The sequence below is a fragment of the Lontra canadensis genome, unplaced genomic scaffold, assembly GCF_010015895.1.
Source record: "Lontra canadensis isolate GAN:19392208 unplaced genomic scaffold, GSC_riverotter_1.0 scaffold72, whole genome shotgun sequence".
Classification (NCBI taxonomy): domain Eukaryota; kingdom Metazoa; phylum Chordata; class Mammalia; order Carnivora; family Mustelidae; genus Lontra; species Lontra canadensis.
In genome coordinates this window covers 7,436,832-7,457,232 of record NW_022631066.1, presented here as the reverse complement: position 1 = coordinate 7,457,232, position 20,401 = coordinate 7,436,832, and the positions used below count along the sequence as shown (strand labels likewise).

General features: G+C 42.6%; 1 protein-coding gene across 1 annotated transcript in view; it reads right to left on the bottom strand.

The window, feature by feature from the left end:
* Positions 1–20,401, bottom strand: part of ST8SIA6 (ST8 alpha-N-acetyl-neuraminide alpha-2,8-sialyltransferase 6) — a 144,451-nt gene that overhangs the window by 71,840 nt on the left and 52,210 nt on the right. Inside the window, exon 3 of the mRNA XM_032880895.1 lies at positions 7,548–7,637. Within this exon, the coding sequence (XP_032736786.1) occupies positions 7,548–7,637 (90 nt within the window). The remainder of the gene's footprint in view (positions 1–7,547; positions 7,638–20,401) is intronic.

Here is a 20,401-nt window from a genome sequence, read left to right as displayed (position 1 = left end):
TGTTTGTATATGAATCTTGTATCTTGTAACTTTATTGGATTTATTTATTAGTTATAATAGTTTTTTGTTGAAGTCCTTAGGGTTTTCTCTATATAGTATCATGTCATTTGTGCAGTGACAGCTTTAATCACCTCTTCCTTTCCAATTTAGATGCCTTCTGTTTTTGTTTTGTTTTGTTTTTGTTGTTGTTGTTGTTTTTCCTAATTGTTGTGGCGAGAACTCCTAATACTATGCTGATAGAAGTAGGGAGAGTGGGCATCTTTGTCTTGTCACTGATCTTACAGGAAAAGCTTTCATGGTTTCACCATTGTGTATGATAAAAGCTGTGGGCTTGTAATATATGGCCTTTGTTTCATTGAGGTAGATTCTCTATATACCCTTGCTGCCAAGAGTTTTTAACATAAATGGATGCTGAATTTTATTAAAAGATTTTCTCACATTTAGGGAGATATCATATGATTTTTATTGCTCATTTTGTTAATGTAGTCTATCACATCGATTGATTTGCAGATGTTGAACCATTCTTGCATCCCTTGAATAAATCCCACTGAATCATGGTATAAAATTCTCTTAATGTATTTTTTAATTTGGTTTGCTAATATTTTGTTGAGGATTTTTGCATCCAAGTTTATCAGGGATATTGCTTGTAATTTTCTTTTTCCTGTTTTGGGGTTGTCCTTGCCTGGTCTGATTAACATCTCACAAAATGAGCTTGGAAGTCTTCCCACCTCCTCAATTTTTTGGAAGAGCCCAACAAGAATAGGTATTAAATTTTCTTTGAATGTTTGATAGAATTCACCAGTGAAGCTGTCTGGTCCTGGACTTTTGTTGCAAGGTTTTTGATTACTGATTCAATCTCCTTACTAGTGATTGGTGTATTCAGATTTTCTGTTTTTTCATCATGCACTCTTAGAAGGCTGTAAGCTTCTAGGAATTTATCCATTTCTTCTAGATTGTCTTGTTTGTTGTCATATAATTGCTCACAGTAGTCTCTTAAAATACTGTGTATTTATGCAGTATCAGTTGTTACTTCTCTTTAATTTCTGATTTTATTAGATCCTTCTATCTTTGTTCTTTATGAGACTACCTAATGGTTTATCTTTTTTTATCTTTTTAAAGAATCAGGTCTTGGTTTCTTTGATCTTTTCAACTGATTTTTTAGTCTGTTTCATTTATTTCCAGTTTGATCTTTAATTATTTCCATTCTTCTATTAATCTTGGGCTTCATTTGTTCTTCTCTTCCTCGTTCCTTTATTTGTAAAGTTCAATTCTTAGAGATTCTCTTGTTTCTTGAGGTAGGGCTATTTTGCTAAGAACTTCCCTCTTAGAACCACTTTTGCTGTATCCCATAGATTTTGGTATGTCATATTTGTTTCTATTTGATTCCAGGTACTTTAAAAAATTTCTTCTTTGATTTCTTCTATGACCCAACAGTTGTTTAGCAACATGATTATCTCCATGTATTTGTAGTGTTAGCAGTTTTCTTTTTGTAACTGATTCCTAGTTTCTTATCACTGTGTTGTCTGAAAAAATGCTTGACATTATTTCAATCTTTTTGAGTTTATTGAGACCTGTTTCATGTCCTAACATGTAACCTATCCTGAATAATGTTCCTAGTGCAACTGAGAAGAAAGTGTATAGTGCTGATTTAGGACAGAATATTATATATTATATATAATATATATATATTATATATATGTTATATATAAATCATGGTGATTATAATGTAATATATAATATATATATATTATATAATATTAAGTTATATATATAAAGTTCATCTAGTGTGTCATTTAAGGCCACTGTTTCCTTAATTTTCTGTCGGGACAATCTATCCATTGATATAAATGGAGTGCTAAAGTCTCATATTATTATTGTATTACTGTCATATTTCACCACATAGGTCTGTTAATATTTGCTTTATTTATCTTGGTGCTCCTATGTTGGGTGTAGATATATTTATGTATGTGATATCTTTTTGCTGAATTGACCCCTTTAGCATTATGTACTGGGGAAATTGCTCTGTTTTTTATTATAGCCTTTGGTGTAAAATCTACTTTGTCTGATATGAATATAACGATACTAGATTCCTCTTAATTTCCATTTGCATGAAATATCTTTTTTCATCCCTCCACTTTAAGTCTATGTGTGTCCTTCCTTCTGAAGTGAGTCTCTTGTAGTTACTGTATATTTGTGTCTTTTTTTTTCCTTATCCCTTCAGCCACTCTATGTCTTTTGATCAGTGAATCTAAACCATTTACATTTAAAGTAATTATTGGTAGGTTGTACTTACTGTCATTTTATCCACTGTCTTCTGGTTGTTTTGAGGGTTCCTCCTTTTCCTTTCTTCTCTTTTTCTCTTCCCCTGTGATTTGATGACTTTTATTTTGTGTTACATTTAAATTCCTTTCTCATTTTCTTTTATATACTTACTATATATTTTGCATTGTGATTACCATTACGTTCATATATATCATCTTACGTATATAACATCTTATGTATATATCATCTTCTGTATGTGTTTGAAAGTTGATAGCAACTTAAATTTGAACACATTCTAAAACTCTACATTTTTATCCCATCACCACGATTTATGTTTTTTATGTCACATTTTACTTATTTTTATTTTATGTATCCCTTAACTAATTATTATAGTTTGGGTCAATTTTTTACTATGTTTGTCTTTTATCCTTTATAGTTGTTTTTAAGTAATTAACCCACTACCTTTACTGTAAATTTATTAAATATATAATAAAAATATATTATATTTTTGCAGTGAGATTTTTACTTTCATGTTCTCTTGTTATTAATGAGTGCCATTTCTTTTCAGCTTAAAAAATCCCTTAAAAATTTCTTGCAAGGCTGCTTTAATACTAGTAGGCCTTTAGCTTCTGTGTTCTAGAAAACTCTACCTCTCCTTCGATTCTGAATAATAACCTTGTTAAGTTGATTATTCTTGGTTGAAAGATTTTTTTTTTCCTTTTAGCACTTTGAATATGTCCTGCCACTTCCTTCTGGCCTGGCAAAATTTCTGCTGATATCAACAGAAATCTGTTGATAGCCTTATGGGATATCCCTTGTACGTAACAATGGGAAATTGCTTTTCTCCTGCTTCTTTTAAGATTTTTTCTCTTTAACTTTTGACATTTTGATCATAATGTGTCTTGGTGTGGCTCTCTTTGGACTCATCTTATTTTGGAATTTCTGGGTTCTTAAACCTGGATGTCTGTTCCTTCACCAGGTTAGGAAAATTATCAGCCCTATTTCTTCAAGTAAGTCTTCTGCCCCTTTCTCTCTCTCTTCTCCTTCTGGGACCCCTATGATGTAAATGCTATTTCACTGGATTCTGTACCATAGGTCTCTTAAGTTTTATTCATTTCTTTATGCTGCTCTGTCTGGGTTTACTCCATTGCTTTGTCTTCCAACTCGCTAATCTGTTCTTCTGCTTCATCCCTCTATTATTAAACCCCTCTGGTGTATTTTTCAGTTCAGTTACTGTATTTTTCAGCTACGTTACTGTATTTTTCAGCTCCATGACTACTGTTTGGTACTTTCTCATATTTTAAGACTCCTAGTTGGAGTTATCAGTGTGTTCATCCCAAGTTCAGTGAGCAACTTTATGACCATAACTTTGAATTCTTTATCAGGCAAATTACGTATCTGCATATCATTAAGGTTTTTTCCTGAGGTTTTGTCTTATTCATTCATTAGGAACATACTTCTTTGTTTCCTCAGTTTGCTTCACTCTCTCTGTTTCTGTGTATTAGGTGAAGCAACTACCTATCTTGAAGAGGTGGCGTTGTGTAGGGGATGAACATTCTTGTTTCACTTTCCTCTAGCTCTTGGCTGTCTCTTGAGCCTTTGTGATTGTCTAAACCACACACTTTATTCTTGATATGTCCCCGTTCTTAAGAGTGTGCCAAGAACTGTGAGTGTTCCAAGGGGAAGAAGCTCATTTAGGACTTACTTTCAGGCTGATTGGAAACTGGGCCCTCAGGAAGCAGCTGCTAAAGTTTGCAAATATATACACTCCTGAGGGGCCACAATCATCATCCCTGCTGGCCTCCACACCAGGAGATCCAGAGGTATCCTCTGGACAAGAGTACAAAAATCGGGGCTCCAGATAAGTATATAACCTCTTCTTTGGCATGTCTCATCAATCTGTAGCAAGGCCAAGGTGGTGCTCAAGAATAGTGTCTCCCCACTTACATTCCCAGGGAGCAAGCACCACGTCAGCCTCCAGATGCTGGGAAACCAAAAGCCTGTCCCTCACACCGAAGCTCCAGGCTAAGTAAGTAGGCCTTTTTCAGAGGAAGACAGGTTGTGTTTCAGTCTGTTGTCTGCGAAGTGTCCTGGGCGTGGTGGTTGAACAATAACTGTTCTTTGAATTGTTACCTTTCCAGGATGCTTAGGAACTCCAGCCCCCTTAGCTGACGTGACCAGGCAATCAGATGGTGTTCCTGTATGGACTGCGCATGCCCCCTGGACAGCTAGTGTTGGGGGTGGGTCATGCTCGCTGACTTCAGAAAGGCAGCGGGACAATGTTTTAACAGTGTGTGTCCCCGAGTTTCAGGAATAGTGTGACAGTGCCTTGCCTGTGCGTGCACGCTGGCTTTTGGTTGGGTGCAGGAGAATACCGTGATCCCTTAGGCTCACCTGCCCCTGCTAGGGAGCAGGACAGTGCTGCAACCACCCACACTTCTGGCTGCAGCAAGGCAATGGGATAGGGCCGCGTCCATGGAGCTCAGAGTCTCAGACAATAAAGGACTATGATTCCAGAACTGCTGTCCTCCAAATAGCAGCTGTTTAATTTTCTTTTATTCAAAGATGTACTAAAGACCAATGGAGAAAAAGAGCAGTTTCCCTCCCACTATAACTGTGTCTTCCCAGGTTCTATTTTCGCAAACCGAAAGGGACAAATTGGCTAAAGAAAGAGAAAATTCTAAGACTTTACCAGACCATGACGAAAACAGAGCTAAATAATTATTTCTGAGAAAATGAAATTACTTTTTATCACCCCATATTGAATAGCTCTCCCGATTGTCCCCTGTAAGTCTATAATAGCACTGAAGTTGCAGAACACACAATTCCTGACAACAGATAATACAACTGAAAAAATTAGTCTCCTGTGTGCAAAATAACACTTTCATAACAATGGGCAATTCATGCTTGCTCTCCCTAGACCTTTGCCAAACAGAATACCAGTGCAGGCTAATTATGTGAGCTAGCTGAAAATTGTGTGCATAATGGAAATGCACCCCCTGAAGAACAAGCAAGAAGAGGTCTCAGCACCAGATCCAAAACAATAGAAAAAAGTGCGAGAGCAAACACGAGGGCAAAGGCACAGACGTTCTCATTAGCACGCGGCCACTGACTGTTTTTGTTGACGCACTTAATAAAGTTGTTAAATTCTGTCCTTGGAAGAAAAAAAAAACACAACCTTCCACGATTAAAGAATTTTCTCCCATGCTGACTCAAGTGGTTTGCTCCAACGTATAGCTATGGGTCATCCTTACATTGAGGACTTTTGTCAATTCAGGGAGCAAAACCAGCTCATGTCAGAGAGAATGCTGATGAAAGTCAAAGGCAACTTTCACGTGCGGCGTCACACATCAGGCAAGGAGTCCCATCAGCCTGTCACAAGGTATGGTGGAGCAAGGACTGATTTTTCCAAGTTCTTACTTTCCATGTGTCATTCTGCCATGTCTGATGCTGGAAGCCTGTGGGAGGTGTGGGATTCGAGATTCCTGGGGAAAGTTTCAGAGAAAGACCTGTAGTCCCTACACCCAACAAACAAAACAACAGCTATACCATGATAAAAATAGATGTGTTGCACCATCTGTAATGTGTGAGCTACTTTAGGTCCACCCCAAAATTGAATGAATTTATCGTGCAGAGAGAGATGCATTTGCAACAGTTTCTTCTAGCCAATCTATGGTAAGTGAGGGTCCTGGCAAGGATGACAGCCCACTCGACTATAGTCTTTTAAGGACAGCTTCTGAAAGGGACTTTTTCAAAAGGCCTGGGCTGGATGTAGGGAAATCCAAGCACAATGTCAGGGGACTGTTAATGGCTTATTCCTGACATGAAGGGTCCAGGGAGAGAATGAAAGCCGAGGGAGGGAGAGAAAGAGACACCTAACAAAAAGTCGTGACCTTCATTCGAGATAGAGCCCTTTCCTTTGGCCAAGTAGGTGGTTCACCTACAGCACCACCACAAAGAAAGATCCTTTCCTCTTTCTGTTCTCCTTCTGGTGTTCCCCTCTGACTTGAATCCAAAGAAAACTAGATGACAAGGAGCAAGTGGTGTGCTGATGAAGTCCTTGTGGGTCAACATTCCAGGGCAAAGAAATGCACAGACCAAACTGTAGTGAAGAGAGAGAAGGTGGTCAGGTGTGGTGGGCGGAAGGCACACAGCACAGTAGATTTCTCCAGATAGCATAAGGGTCCATCGGTTGGAATTTAGGGAAAAGAAAACTGAAGTTTTATTGGGGCTCTCCTTTTGTAATAAACTGAGCTAACACAGGACTGGATGGTCAAACCAGATGAATGTAAATCAGAGATCGTATTCAGTCTCAGGCTTCCCTAATAATTTCAAGGATCCAGGCAGTCAAGAGGCTCAGACCAAGAAGTGATGCCCGGGGATGGCAGCGGTGGTCACCCTGGTACTATGTTCCTGCCCTAGACATGACTGTCTGGCCCAGAATAGCAGCTGAGGTTTCCAAGCGAGAGCTGTGGGGCTCTTTACACCGCAGGAATATTTATACTATACTATATACTATACTATAAAATGTTTCCCTTTTAAGCCCCCAAAGTCAGATAATCTATGTGCTCCTCTCTGGGGAGCCCTGCCTCGAAGATCCTGGGTTCCAGGATCTGAGTATGATTAATACTAAATGCAACTCAGCTTGGTTCCTTTGAGGAAGGTGACGGGTGTAAGCACAGGCCCCCTGCCCCACACGCACACCCTTCGTCTGGCACTGCCTGCCGAGGCAGTACACCACAACCATCAGACTCGTAGGCCACCAGGGGCTCTCCTATGTGTGAAGCTTGGAGCTTTAAGATCTCCCTTCCCAATAGGAAGATGGTACAGGGATCTCTCTAAAATACAGGATTGGAAGCAGGTGGGGGGTTGGCTAGGGAGTGGAAGGTGAACCACCACTAGGACTAGGGGTAAACCTGCTAACCTTCTGGAATTATAAGCTGGATTCAGGACAAGTGTACATTTTTCTAGGAGAGCATCCAGAATGCTTCCAGGCTCCTCAAAAAAGACTGAAGGCCTATAAAGTCTAGCCAGTAAAACTACACAGAGTTTTCAGTGAGTGGGGATCCAGGGATAGCTAAATTGAGTCCCCACCATGAGGGTCTCACCCTGGCCTGCTCTATCCACCGCCCATCCACTTGCTCACCAGAGAGAGCTTCTCAGAGACCCAGGGGAAGCCTGAGCATGAACACAGTCTCATTTTCCAAAAGGTTTCAAAGTAAAACATTTTTGAATGCAAAACACTTCTTTTAAAAATTCGATTAAATGTAAAAAGTAGAGCTTACCTTTTTAGTTTGCTAGATAAAGTCTGAAAGCCGTCTTGTAGTCTTTTGCATGTTTCTGTCAGCTGGAAGGACTTCTCACTCAGATATGTGCTGTTCCATGAAAGAGATTTTAAAAAAGATTGATTTAAAATGAGAGCCATAAGATAACGTTAACAACATCCAGATATAATTGATCCAGTGTGCCCAAATGAAGTCTGATTTTCATTCCATTACTGGATTTCTCCGTGGAAAAGGAAATTGATATTTTCACCTCTGACAGGTCTAAATTAGGGAAAAAAAAAAGTTTGCACTATAAAGTCAAAACAGGAAAGAACTCCCGATGGAAGACTTTATATTTTCAGGTTTTCATATCTTGTTAGTATTTCCAATGAACACATCACTGAACAGTTGTAATCATTCCATGCATCACCCGTCACGTTAAAGAGACACTGTCTGGCAGGAAGCATGCACACACAAGAGATCAGTATTCTCTCCAAAAAGAAAGCATGGTCGATCTGGCCCATGATTACTATGACACCCATGATATGAGAGCTTGTTCCTTTTGTTTCATGAACTTGGAAAACTGGAGATGGAAGGAAGCCAAATGAAAAAGCAAGTTAAGGAAATGGATCATGGGGTCGGGCAGCCTCCTGAGACTCCGAGACACATGTGGGCTTCATCTCGCACCAGATCAGCTTCTACACCTCAAGTCTGATCTCATACTACTGTTGTCGTGATGGAGACATATAGAGGAAACAATGTAAAGCATTTGGTATCTTGGCTGAGACCATAAATCCTTGAAACAGTATCCAATCACACTTTGCTTAGACTCCCAAAATATGCATAGAATTCTCACCTAGCGTTAAATGCGTTTATTTAATCATCCTGAAGGTATTTGCTGAGAACCTGGTAGGGGCTGGAGGCCAGGCACAGGCTATTTGGGTAGATAAAACAGGCAGTGGCCCTTTCCCTGAGGGGGCATGCTGTCTGGTCGTGGAGAAACCTGGTCCTCAAACAAAAAGCTGCACAAATGAATACAGAATGATGAACTGTGACGGGATCATTAAAACAGCAAGGGATGCCATGCTGGAGTGCGTAACGGGGAGACCTCTGCATCCTCAGGGAGCCTCTGAGACAGTGCTATGCAGGTTGGAGACTACAAGGATAATCTAAGGGAGCCAGGTGAACTACGGGAAGTTGGGGGGGGGGTTCCAGGCAGAGGACAAAGCAGGTGCAAAGGCCCTAGAATGGAGCGGCAGCCCAGAGCATCTAAGGAACTGAAAGAGGAAGGGAGCAAGCACACAGGACTGCTAAAGCATGTGGAGAATCCATCCTAGTAACAAGGGGAAGCAGGACAGTCATGCAACCCTTGTGTACATTTTCAAAGCTTCCCTTTGCTGAGAAAACAGTTGAGGGGAGGCAGGGCCGCTGAAAAGGTGGGCTGGTTAGGAGAGAGAAGAAGGCAATTCGTCTTCCTAGCTGGGTGACAATGGAACATGATGTGACGACACCCAGCCAGCAGGTGCCTTATGGAACAGGGTCTGTGCCCTGCTTGGGAGACGCCCGCTGCACAGCTGGCTGGCTTTCCTGGGCAGTTGCAGTCTCTGAAATTTAGGGATCCAGACAGCTTGGACAGAAGGTCTTGTGGCACCTTCATTCCAACAACCTGCTTCTGTACCTGTACGGTAGGAGAAGAAAGCTCTGGAAAGCATGACCCCCATATCTGCATGGGTCAGCCTGGCCAGAAGTAGGCACAGGCCCACCCCGACTGCAAACCCCAACAGCCAGAACAAGGCACAGGCCCACCGCAACTGCAGAGTGGAGTCAGAAGCTGACAGACAGTGAGATTTGTTCTGCAGGTAAGACTGACAAGATTTCATAATAAATTGGATCCAGGAAGTGAGGGGAGCAAGAAGTATGAAGGTAAAGATATATACAAGACAGCTTCATAATTAGTTATCCGGTATTTCTCAGCAAGGCTTTCTAAAAACACTGTCCACAGAGCACCTACAGACTCACAAAAATCCCTCTTTATCCTGATCCGACTGGTCCCCCCACCCCCCATCTCCTTTCTCCTTCTCTCTCCTCCGTCTTCAGGCCTGACCTTCTGTGCTTTCTGAATATATTATCGTACCTTCCAAGGATTTGTTTATTTCTAATTTGCTGTGTATTTTATTCAGGCAGCACCATTAATGAAGTGAATTACCAAGCCAACAGTGCTTTGAATTATGATGGCTTTGCAATACTGAATTGTGCAACTGTGGCAAGCAGGCACCAATGGGATTTAGTGTCCCACAACTTCCCTTAAATTGGAGAGTATCTTTGTTAATAAAAAGTCAGAACAGTTTTGTCCAACTGAAATCACAGAAGATCCAATGAAAGCAAATGAGAGTGTCCGGTGTAAAGTGAAGATGAGCGCGTGAAGTCAGGGGGAAAAACAGGGTCTGAGGGACCAGGAGGGCCAGCCTTTAGGGTTTCCTTTATAAAAATCTTTACTCAATAAAGTAGTTAAATGGAGGCTATAGATTGAATGTTTACCAGCCCCCATCCCCGAATTCGTATGTTGAAATTCCGACCTCCAAGGTGATGGCATGTGGAGGTGGGATGCTTGGGAGGGGATGACAACATGCCAGGGCGGGTCATGAATGAAATTTGTGCCCTTATAAAATCAGCCTGGGAGTCCCCAGGCTGCCCTGTGAAGTTACAGTAAGAGAGGGCCACCTCTGAGGAAGTGAGCCCTCACCAGATCTGAACGTGCCGCCATCTTGGACATCCAGCCTCCAGAGAGGGGAAATACATTTATGGTTGTTTATAAGCTGCTTACTCTACACTATTCTGTTCCAGCAGCCCGAACGGACTAAGACAAGGAGATACACAGGATGTGCACAAAAACACCTGGCACACAGAAGTCACTAAATCCATATCAGGTCTTTATTCTAATGCATCACTATATTCGTTCCTCAAACCTGTCATGGTTATTGACACACAGGGGTCAGAAACTTGTCCCACCCCTAGAAGCTACTTCTCCATGAAAGGGACAGAAAGGGAAGCCCCTTGACCTCTCTTTGTTTCTGTTTCTCTCCTGTCTCCTTTCATTATTCAGAGTCTTCATACTTTTCTTCCTTTCATCTAATGTCCTTAAAACCTGCCGAGGAAAACAGTAAGATACGCACACGCAGAATCGGTAAACTTCAGACATCTGTCTACATTAGGCATCTAACCAATATAGACCCTTTGTCTGCCCTCCAGAGAAGTCTCTCCATTCATGCTGTTTTCAACTATGTTTGTTTTTAAAGTGACAGAAGTACATATTAACCATGTAACTGTTATTTTTTTAAATAAATATATTTTTAGATTATTTACTTATTTGTCAGAGAGAAAGAGAGAGCATGAGTGCACAAGCAGGGGGAGCAGCAGGCAGAGGGAGAAGCAGACTCCCTGCTCAGCATAGAGCCCAATGCAGGACTCGATCCCAGAACACTGAGATCATGGCCTGAGCCAAAGGCAGATGCTTATCCCATTGAGCCACCCAGGCATCCCTGTATCTACCATGTTTTAAAATGCCTGAATATCTGAGAGCCTGAGAGACACCAGGAGTCCCAGGAGACACGGGAGCATTAGGCCTTCGGGGGAGAAGGTGAGACAGCCTGGTTAGGTTAGCTGGTCAGACCTCTCTGCCGTGTGAGTAGGTAAGAATTAGAGGTTGGGGGTGCCTGGGTGTCTCAGTGGGTTAAAGCCTCTACCTTTTGCTCAGGTCATGGTCCCAGGGTCCTGGGATCGAGCCCCGCATCGGGCTCCCTGCTCAGCAGGGAGCCTGCTTCCTCCTCTCTCTCTCTCTGCCTGCCTCTCTGCCTACTTGTAATCTGTCTAACAAATAAATAAAATTCAAAAAAAAAAGAATTAGATGTTGCTTAGATCTGAGCTCTTTCAGAGGACTATGACGGACTAACTTGCTCTTGGACGAGGAGAAGAAGAAACCTTGTCAGTTCCGATTGGAGAAAAGACATGGGAACATCTCCCAAACGGGTCAAAAGAGAGAAAGTGGGAACCAATCAAGGTGCAGGCAGGAATTCTGAAGCCCCGGAGTAAAAGGCAAGCTGGTGGAACAAGAGATTGCCACAAAGCAGGCACGGGCCGATCTGTAACCCAGAAAGGAGTCTCGGAGATCAGGTTGGAATAGCCCATCGTAAGGGACCAGGGGAGCAGGGAGAACTTGAAATGGTCAAGGCAGCTACAGAATGAAGCACATCATAACCTGACTTTGGGGAGCTCATGGTCAGGCGGAAGTCCAGGATATCAGTGCAGGGGGCCCCCAAAACTAACTCAAGTTGGTGGTCCGAGCAGTTGGGTGTAGGCAGAGAAAAAGCACAGGAATCAAGAGGGCTTCCAGGGAAGCTCTAATAACCAAATACTGTGGGGGGACTGACTCTCTCAGGCTTCAAACACGAATTCTGTTTCTGTGAACTCTTGAGATTTTTTTTTTTAATTTCATTTCAATTTCTGGTGAAGGCCCTTCTAATAAAATACTTGTAACTGGAATTAGGTTCAGAAAAGGATCGGGTGAAATATGATCCACCAAGCTACACAGCTGAGCGCGCCCCCAAGACGAGTCACAGAAGAGACAGTGACCATCCCCTTGGAGAGGCACGAGACCTTGGACCCCAGAGCACTTGAAGCCTCCCAGACCAGCGAGCAGAGACGGCTCTAACTACCCAGCCAGTGCCTCTTTAATCACTCCATTATAAGAGCACAGTCTCTGCTCACGGGTTGCCCTGCAAGACTGCCCACCTGCTCATCTGTGGTGTTCACTTTACCTTCAGAGCACTCTCAATTCCTTTCTCTCTTTGCATTATTTCACTTCCCCCTGGCAAAGCTGCAGTAATGGAGACTCCTGGCCTCATCCATTGCCATACCTGACCCCTGAGGACCACTGGAAATAAGCAATCACACAGGTAGGTGGTTGGTGCCTTGATACATCAATGGTGTCCAATTTGCTTGGTCTTTGGTCCATCTTGATGATTCTGCTCCACGTCACCAGCTAGCCTCCCTTCCTGCTTTCCTCAATGGCTACCTACCCATTCACCGGTATCTGCTTTCCAGACTTCTCACTTAATCATGTGTCCTATCTCAGAGAAAAGCAGTGCTGTCAGGTGTGAACTGATCTCTAGGGACCAGCCAACCTTACTTTCCATCTCAGGAAACCAGTCTCCCTGCCCAACAAAAGGATAGTCAACCTGCCACCCCATCCCTCCCTGTCTCCTCTGAGATCTGGGCCCATCCCTTTATTTTGTTCCCTTTCTCTCCCATGGTCTCCTCCTTCTCCTCATGCTCAATTCTCTACCAATTCATTGTCAAAACCGAACAAAACTCGTTCTGCTATTCCCCTTTACCTACTATTGCCTTGGCTCTCAGAATGTACCCTGCTACTATTGCTTTTCTTCTACAAATCCACTCAGCTGTTCTTGAAAAGCATCACCAAATCTGGGGGATATTTTGGTCCTCCTACTTTACTTCCCAGTAGCTGGACAGCAGTCTCCCCTCTCTGCACCTGGTCCCCATCACAGTCCTCTCTCCCCGGTCTTCTACCCTGTTCCCCAGGGCTCTTTTGTTCTGCCTGTTACTTTTATGTAACTGACTGGTGTTCAGTGACAGCATTCCCCAGGACTTTCTCCGGATCTCTTGTCTTCTCAGCCTGCCTGTTTTCTCCAAACATCTCCACCAACCTCCTGTCCCTTCCACTCTGTCCTCACTGGCCCATGGGGGGTTGTTGCGTGTGCACATCTGATGGTGAAATTTCCCTGTGCAAAGCCCTTCCTTGACCCACATCACCCTCAGCACATGCTCCCCAGTCCTTGACTGGACATACAGCACCATCTAGGACCCGGATTCCAAGATTCCACTCTCATCTTTCACAGACAGTTTGTTAAATGCTACAAATTCCTCTTTCTCCATTCCTTGTAAATCTTGTACTATGGATTCTGACTGCTTTTATTATTTAATTATAGAATTTACTTGTGTGGTGCAGGCAAGCAAGACTTCAGGCACATTTTCCTCACTTCACTGTGTCGGGGGAGAAAAAAATCTTTTAATAAGATTTTGGGGAAAAATATACACAAAACCAAGCATTTCTGCTATCATCATCTGTGTGGCTGATCTCCTTTTTTAGAAATGCTGTCTTTTTAAAGTCAGTCTTGAGTTGAAAGCGATCGCTTTACAGAGCCACCTGGCAAAATTTTGCAGAAAAATGGGAGGTTTAAGGAGGACACAGCTCCTGCAAAAGGCTAAAAATTAAGTCTCTGATGATGCAAAGAATATCCCTTAAAAAAGCACACACACACAAGGGATTCAATCTCTACAAGATAATGTCACCAGTCCTTAGTGGGCATCCACAAAGACCTCTAAAACAGACTTGACATCAGCTTCTGAGCATGACTTGTAATTCAGGCCGTCATGCAATCAGTCCCCTGGAGAAGAGTAATCTGCCTGCAGGTGACTGAGGTCTTTCAAGGACACTTTCAAGGACACCCAAATTCTATTTATGGTGGTCATAAAGGAGGCAAAACTGGAGTGTGAGTCTAAATGAAAAACTTAAAACCGAACCAATTATAGTCTCTCTGAAGAAACAATGTTTTAACAGATGAAGAATGCACCCTAGTCATGAAAAGCCCAAGACTAAGGATTCTTCCATTGACTTCTCATGCTCCTTCCCTACTCCTGAGAAGAGGAGCCCGGAGGAGGGGAAAGGGCCTCCTGACCACCTGCTGAAACCACCCTGCAGAGAGGGGTAAGAGGTGTTAGTGACCACCGGGGCTCTGACTTGTCGAAGTCATCAAGCAAAATATTCCTTACAATTGCCCCCCACCTCCTCTGGCTCACCTCACAGTTTCCCTAAATGACAGATACAAGTCCCCACCCACTGCACAGTCTGATTGTTCTCTGAGCTTGGTTAACCCGAGTCTGCCTTTGAAATACCAATCAAGACGGGAACTGGCAAAACCAGCTGAGAGACGAGGGGCAGACCCTGGCCTGCCTGTTTGTTCAGTCATTCGTTGTGGGATCTATGGAGCCCAAAGCTTGTGCCACTAAGGATAGTGACTACTGGAGACAGGACAGTGAACAGGACGGCGTCCCTGCCGCCTTGAGCAAAGAATCCCATGAGGAGGACAGACAGGTAAGCACACGCTTGCCATGCCGACTTTTGCAGAACAAATGCCGGCTATTTCCTACAATCATATTAATTTCAAGGAACCCTGAATCTGTGTTTTGGTGGAAGCCATTGAATTCAAAATAACAGAATGTGCTTTTAAAACGACCAGACAGAACTTTGCTCTTTTATCCATGAACACAGCAGCCAACTGAAATTGCAGACATTTCTGCAATCTCCGCGGATTTGCTTTTACCTTAATGCTTGTCTGTCTTTAGTTTCCCCTTGACAAAGATTAATTAGGTAGCTCTCTGCACTACTAAATCAGCAACCATAATGTATTCTGGTCCCCTATCATGGCTGAAAGATAGTTTTCAAAAACGTACAATCATAAATCTCATACAGATATAACGTGAACCCGTGTTAAAGATTTTATTCTATTCATAACAAGAAAATCAGTTCAAAGGAGAATCCACGGTACAGACGCATTTATAGATCAGGAATGTTGAGATGAATGTGCAAACGGGGGTCAAACAGGTGGAGAGGGTCAGGAAAGCCAGTTGGACCTCTACCGGGTAAGACATAGTTTGCATATTTATAGACAAGAGTGATATTGCATTGCTGAGTTAACTACAACTTACAGAGTTGTAAAATTGCTCCCAAGGGATCAGAATCAGATAACTCAGAGGTGTGTGATCTGAACAAGGCAAACTTATCCACTGAAAAATTTTCCCTAGAGTATTAATAGTATCGTTCCCCATCACTACGATGTTGAAAGAAAGATCCGTAGGCATGAACCTAACAGACTCCCACTTCTGCTGAATTTAAGCCTCTCCACTCCTAAAGTTTGCTGCAAGGGAAAGAGGTGGGCCAGGCTCAGGTGTGAGGCCTTTGGGGCAGATGGGGAACACGGACTCACCTGCAAAGGTTGAAGTGATTTAGCAAAAGGACAAGTCTGATATGGAGATTAATTAAAACTTCAAACCTAAATGAGCAACAGGAAGGACAAAGCAGAGAGGAGAGAAAATAGCACACTGGGAACAAATGGAAGACAAGTGACAAGCTTTGGAGCACCCGGGTCTCATCTCGCTGTCCTCCAGTGGGAGATCCTTGGGGACTCGAGATAAACTCGAAAGTGTAGGGTTGGGATGGACTTTGTCCACACTGCAGCGTTTCTAAGGATTTTGTTTTAACCCATCTCCAACAGTAGTCACTTGCTCGATAGAACCAAAATTGTTTTGACTTCTCTTGAATGTGTTTTGAGTCTGAAATTCTCAGAGAAGCCAAGTATCCTTTTAATGAGAGTATCCATACTTCTTGATGCAAAAATTCTGAGCTGCGCTCCTGGTTAAGCTTGAAGGTCCTAAGAGCAGCATCTACTGTGTGGTCACTAGGTACCAGGTGCTCTCTGAAACACTTTATATATGCCTCATTTATTCCTTGCAATGAATATTCAGTGTAGGCACTGTGTCCATTTTCCAGATGAGGAAAACAGAGCCCAGTAAGATGAAAGAATATACCCAAAATCACTCTGCTGCTTAGAACTGGAGAGGGTTCCCTATTCATGTGGTTTGAGCCCAGACGCTATGGTTCTGTGTTCTTAACCACTATATTATTCTGCTTCTATTCATAGGCAGGAAAATCTGTCCTTCAATGGAGAGCTACTCACTGGCTATAGCAACATCTGTCCCGATTTCCAGGTGACCTGATTCTGAATCTATGGGAGTTGATGAAGACCTTCTCCTTGACCAAACTCTAGTCAGGCTCCTCTGAGCTTTTTCAACTAGACCCCATCCTTGGGCATGTCTCTAAGGGTTCAATTTCAGCAAGAATTCTGCTAAGTCAATTTAGCCAGAAGCCTTCATCCCCTACATGTGATCATCTTGAATATCTGACCAAGTTCCTCATTCCTCCCTGTCCCCCAGGTGGTAACTAACACCCCAGCCTGCCTTCAGTGAGAAACCTGCCAGGCCAGTTCAGCCAGAATGCTCCCTTATCCCAGTGCCTCCTCTGGGTAATCTGTTCACTAACCCCTGCCCCTTGTTCTCCTTGGCTATAAACTCCCCCACTTCCTTGTGGTCCTCAGAGTTGAGCCCAATCTCTCTCCCCTGCTTAAACACTCCATTGCAATGGTCCCCACCCCTATCTCGATAGAAACAAATAAAGTCTACCTTCCCATTTTAACATGGGTCATGAATAATTTTTTCTTTAACAGAGCTATTTTGTGATTCTATAAATTGTAGCTAGCTGACAGCAAAGCAAAATAATTCTTGTCGATAGGTGTACAAATGAATTATGTCCAGTGGAGAGACAACTCTCCCCCACGGTGGGGAAATTAGGTTTGCCTCCATTTGCACATTCATCTCAATATTCATGATCTAGATTTGTATTCATTCCTTTGAACTGCTTGTTAACACCTTACCAGTTTCTTTACAGATAAGTTAGACGAAATATCTCGTGTTCATATTCATATCTGTAGGAGAGGTGTGCTTTTATCTTTTTAATAAAACTATCCTTTTTTTTTTTTTTGGTAAAACTATTTTCCAGCACTCTGAATGAGAGTGTTGAAGATATTTCCAAACGGAATAAACAGATTCCCCTGACCAAGATGACAAACACCGGCAGCAAGCTGACCCTAGTTCGGATCTGTTGCACACTAGATGCTGAGCTCCAAGAAAGTTATTGAACACCTCTGTGCTTTCAGCTTCATGTCCAAAATGGAGATAATACTACCTCTTGACAGATCTGATGCTGTTTGTAAGAGATAATGCATGGACACACTCACCACAGTGGCTGGAACAGAAAGCTCACTTGAGAAGGATGCAGCAGGAGACCTCAAGGTGCTTGTCACTATGAGGGGTGCCTCTAGAAGCAAGCTTCTCAAACTACAATGTGCCTCTGAATCACCTATGAGATTTACTAAGATACAGATTCTGGGTCAGGAGGTCTGAGATCTGGTCTAATCCTCTGCATTTCCAACAAGCCTCCGCTGATGCCAGTCCTACTGGACTGAGCATCACGCCTCGAATAAAGTCTTAAAAGAAGCTGATCATTGGTCAACCTGATCATCGATCATCTCCCCTCAGAGCTTTTCCTGATAGCCTAGAGTTAGACTTTCAAGAAATGTAGGACTGGGCGCCTGGGTGGCTCAGTGGGTTAAGCCTCTGCCTTCGGCTCAGGTCATGATCTCAGGGTCCTGGGATGGAGGCCCGCATCGGGCTCTCTGCTCAGCGGGGAGCCTGCTTTCTCCTCTCTCTCTCTATGCCTGCCTCTCTGCATACTTGTGATCTCTCTCTCTCTCTGTTTCAAATAAATTAAAAAAAAAATCTTTAAAAAAAAAAAAAAAGAAATGTAGGACTGTCTTACAGCCAGAAGCAACAGTGGGAAAAACAATGAAATAATTAAAAAAATTACCAGAGTAAAATGAGTTAAGTGACCATGTCACTAACAAGAGTATGTTGCTGCTTTTAGGTTTTCAGATGAACAGCTCAACAAAGGAAATAATACAGGAGGAGATTTATGGTACTGAGAACATTTAACATAATTGCTTTCCTGAGTCCAGATGTAGTGCTCATCTTCCCCGGAGCTCTGCTATAGAGAAACCACACAACTAGCCTCCAGCATCACCAAATCCTCCACTCAGCCCCACCAACCGGTCAAACACAACCCTCCCACGGGGATTATTCCAGCAAACTGGATGGTAATTGAAGGATATGGCCTTTTCTGAGAAAAGGCCAAAGGACATGAGTTGGAAATGTCTCTAAAATGTCAGTTAAAATCCATGTTGAAGTGTCCATATTAGCTATGCAAGTCTCATCGAGGTTCTTCATCCCAACCCCCCGCCCAAAAAAAAGAAAAAAAAAAAAAAGAAACTTCTCTGTCAACTAAATATGTCCTCAATAAAACGTAGATAAAATTTTAAAGGAGAAATAACTTTTCTGTATATCCATGCTAAGCCTATAGTGGAGTTTGAGGTAGAGCTATAGCCACTGGGTAACTTCTAAGATTTTTTTTTTTTTTTTGAGAGAGACAGGGCTCCCTTGCATGCAGAGGTGAGGGGTGGGATGTGAGGGGAGGGACAGGGGAGAGAGAGAGAATCTTAAGCAGGCTCCATGCCCAGTGGGGATCCCAACACAGGACTCCTTCCCATGGCCCCAAGATCATGACCTGAGCCAAAATCAAGAGTCTGACGCTTAACCGAATGAGCCATCCAGGTACCCCGAATAACACTTACAAATTCAAAACTATGTAACTATTTGAACCATAACTACAATTTTAAAATACGCTTAGTCATCAAAGAGTGAAATGATCTTATAACCTGCAAGTCCATAGTTCATTTTTATATAATTGTATTTCATACTCATTTTCAGAAAAGCATTGGGGCCAAACACTGCAAAGATGATTCCATGCAATCTTCTTTAAAAAACAAAATGGACAAAGTTAAACAGGGCGGTGCGATAGTTTCTGATCATCAGAGCAAGGAAAAGTCAAAGCAATGCAGACTGCCTCCAAGACCAGGAGCCAGCATGGAAAACCTGCCTAATCAATGCGGAAGCTCCAGGGAAATTATATGCTATTAAAATATAACAATCCAAAAGCTAGGCATTGAACACATTTGAGCAATGAGCAAAATCCTAATTTACTGGCTTAACATTCCTGAGTAGTGGATGGTGATCTATCCCATAAAGGCTGTTTGCGTTTACTTGTGGAATTGAGGTTAGCGTCACCAGAACAAAAATCAGGGCAAAGAATCTGTCACGAAACATGCCTAAACATTGGGGGCGGGGGGGGGCACCTTGAGTATGAAATAAAATGATATGTCATCATAAAATAAAAGTAGCCAGTGGAACATTTCCTCTCACTGTGGCAATTTTATAAATGGCAAGTGAGGCAAAAGGTTCTGTCGCAGAATAATGATGATTTTCACAATTCTGAGGCTACTCTATTCAGTTTAACAGTAAGTATCTCAAATGTTCCTTACCTGTGATGCATTTTCTCTAAGACCCATGTTTTGTAAGACAGTGATGAAAAAATGATAAACTAGAATTTCTCAAAAAGCAACTTCTGGGGGCACCTGGGTGGCTCAGTGGGTTAAGCCTCTGCCTTTGGCTCAGGTCATGATCTCAGGGTCCTGGAATGGAGCCTTGCATCGGGCTCTCTGCTCAGCAGGGAGCCTGCTTCCTCCTCTCTGCCTGCTGCTCTGCCTACTTGTGATCTCTCTGTCAAATAAATAAATAAAATCTAAAAAAAAAAAAAAAAAAAAGCAACTTCTAGAATTTGCCCTTGCTTCACTGTTAAACATTTCTATACCTGCCTTGACATGATTGTGTCCTCTCATCCCTTAGGGTTCCCCTTTAATAAATGTGAACAAATAGGCAAATGGATAAATGATAACTAAACCTAAGGTAGTGCAAGAGTATAACTCATTCAGTGGGGAAAAAAAGATTTTTGGAGTCATTCAGCCTGAAAAGACAGAGAAAATTCTAGAAAAAAAAAATTAATTGGAAGAATTAGAACCAAAAGGGTGTTCTGATTAACCCCCAGCTAATTCTAAGATTTAATTACCCAGGGGTGCCTGGGTGGCTCAGTTGGTTGGGTCTCTGCCTTCCACTCAGGTCATGATCCCAGGCTCTGGGATAGAGTCCCACATCCTTGCTCAGCAGGGAGCCTGCTTCTCCCTCTGTCTGCCACAACCCCCTGCTTGTGCTCTCAATCTCTCTCTCTCTCTCTG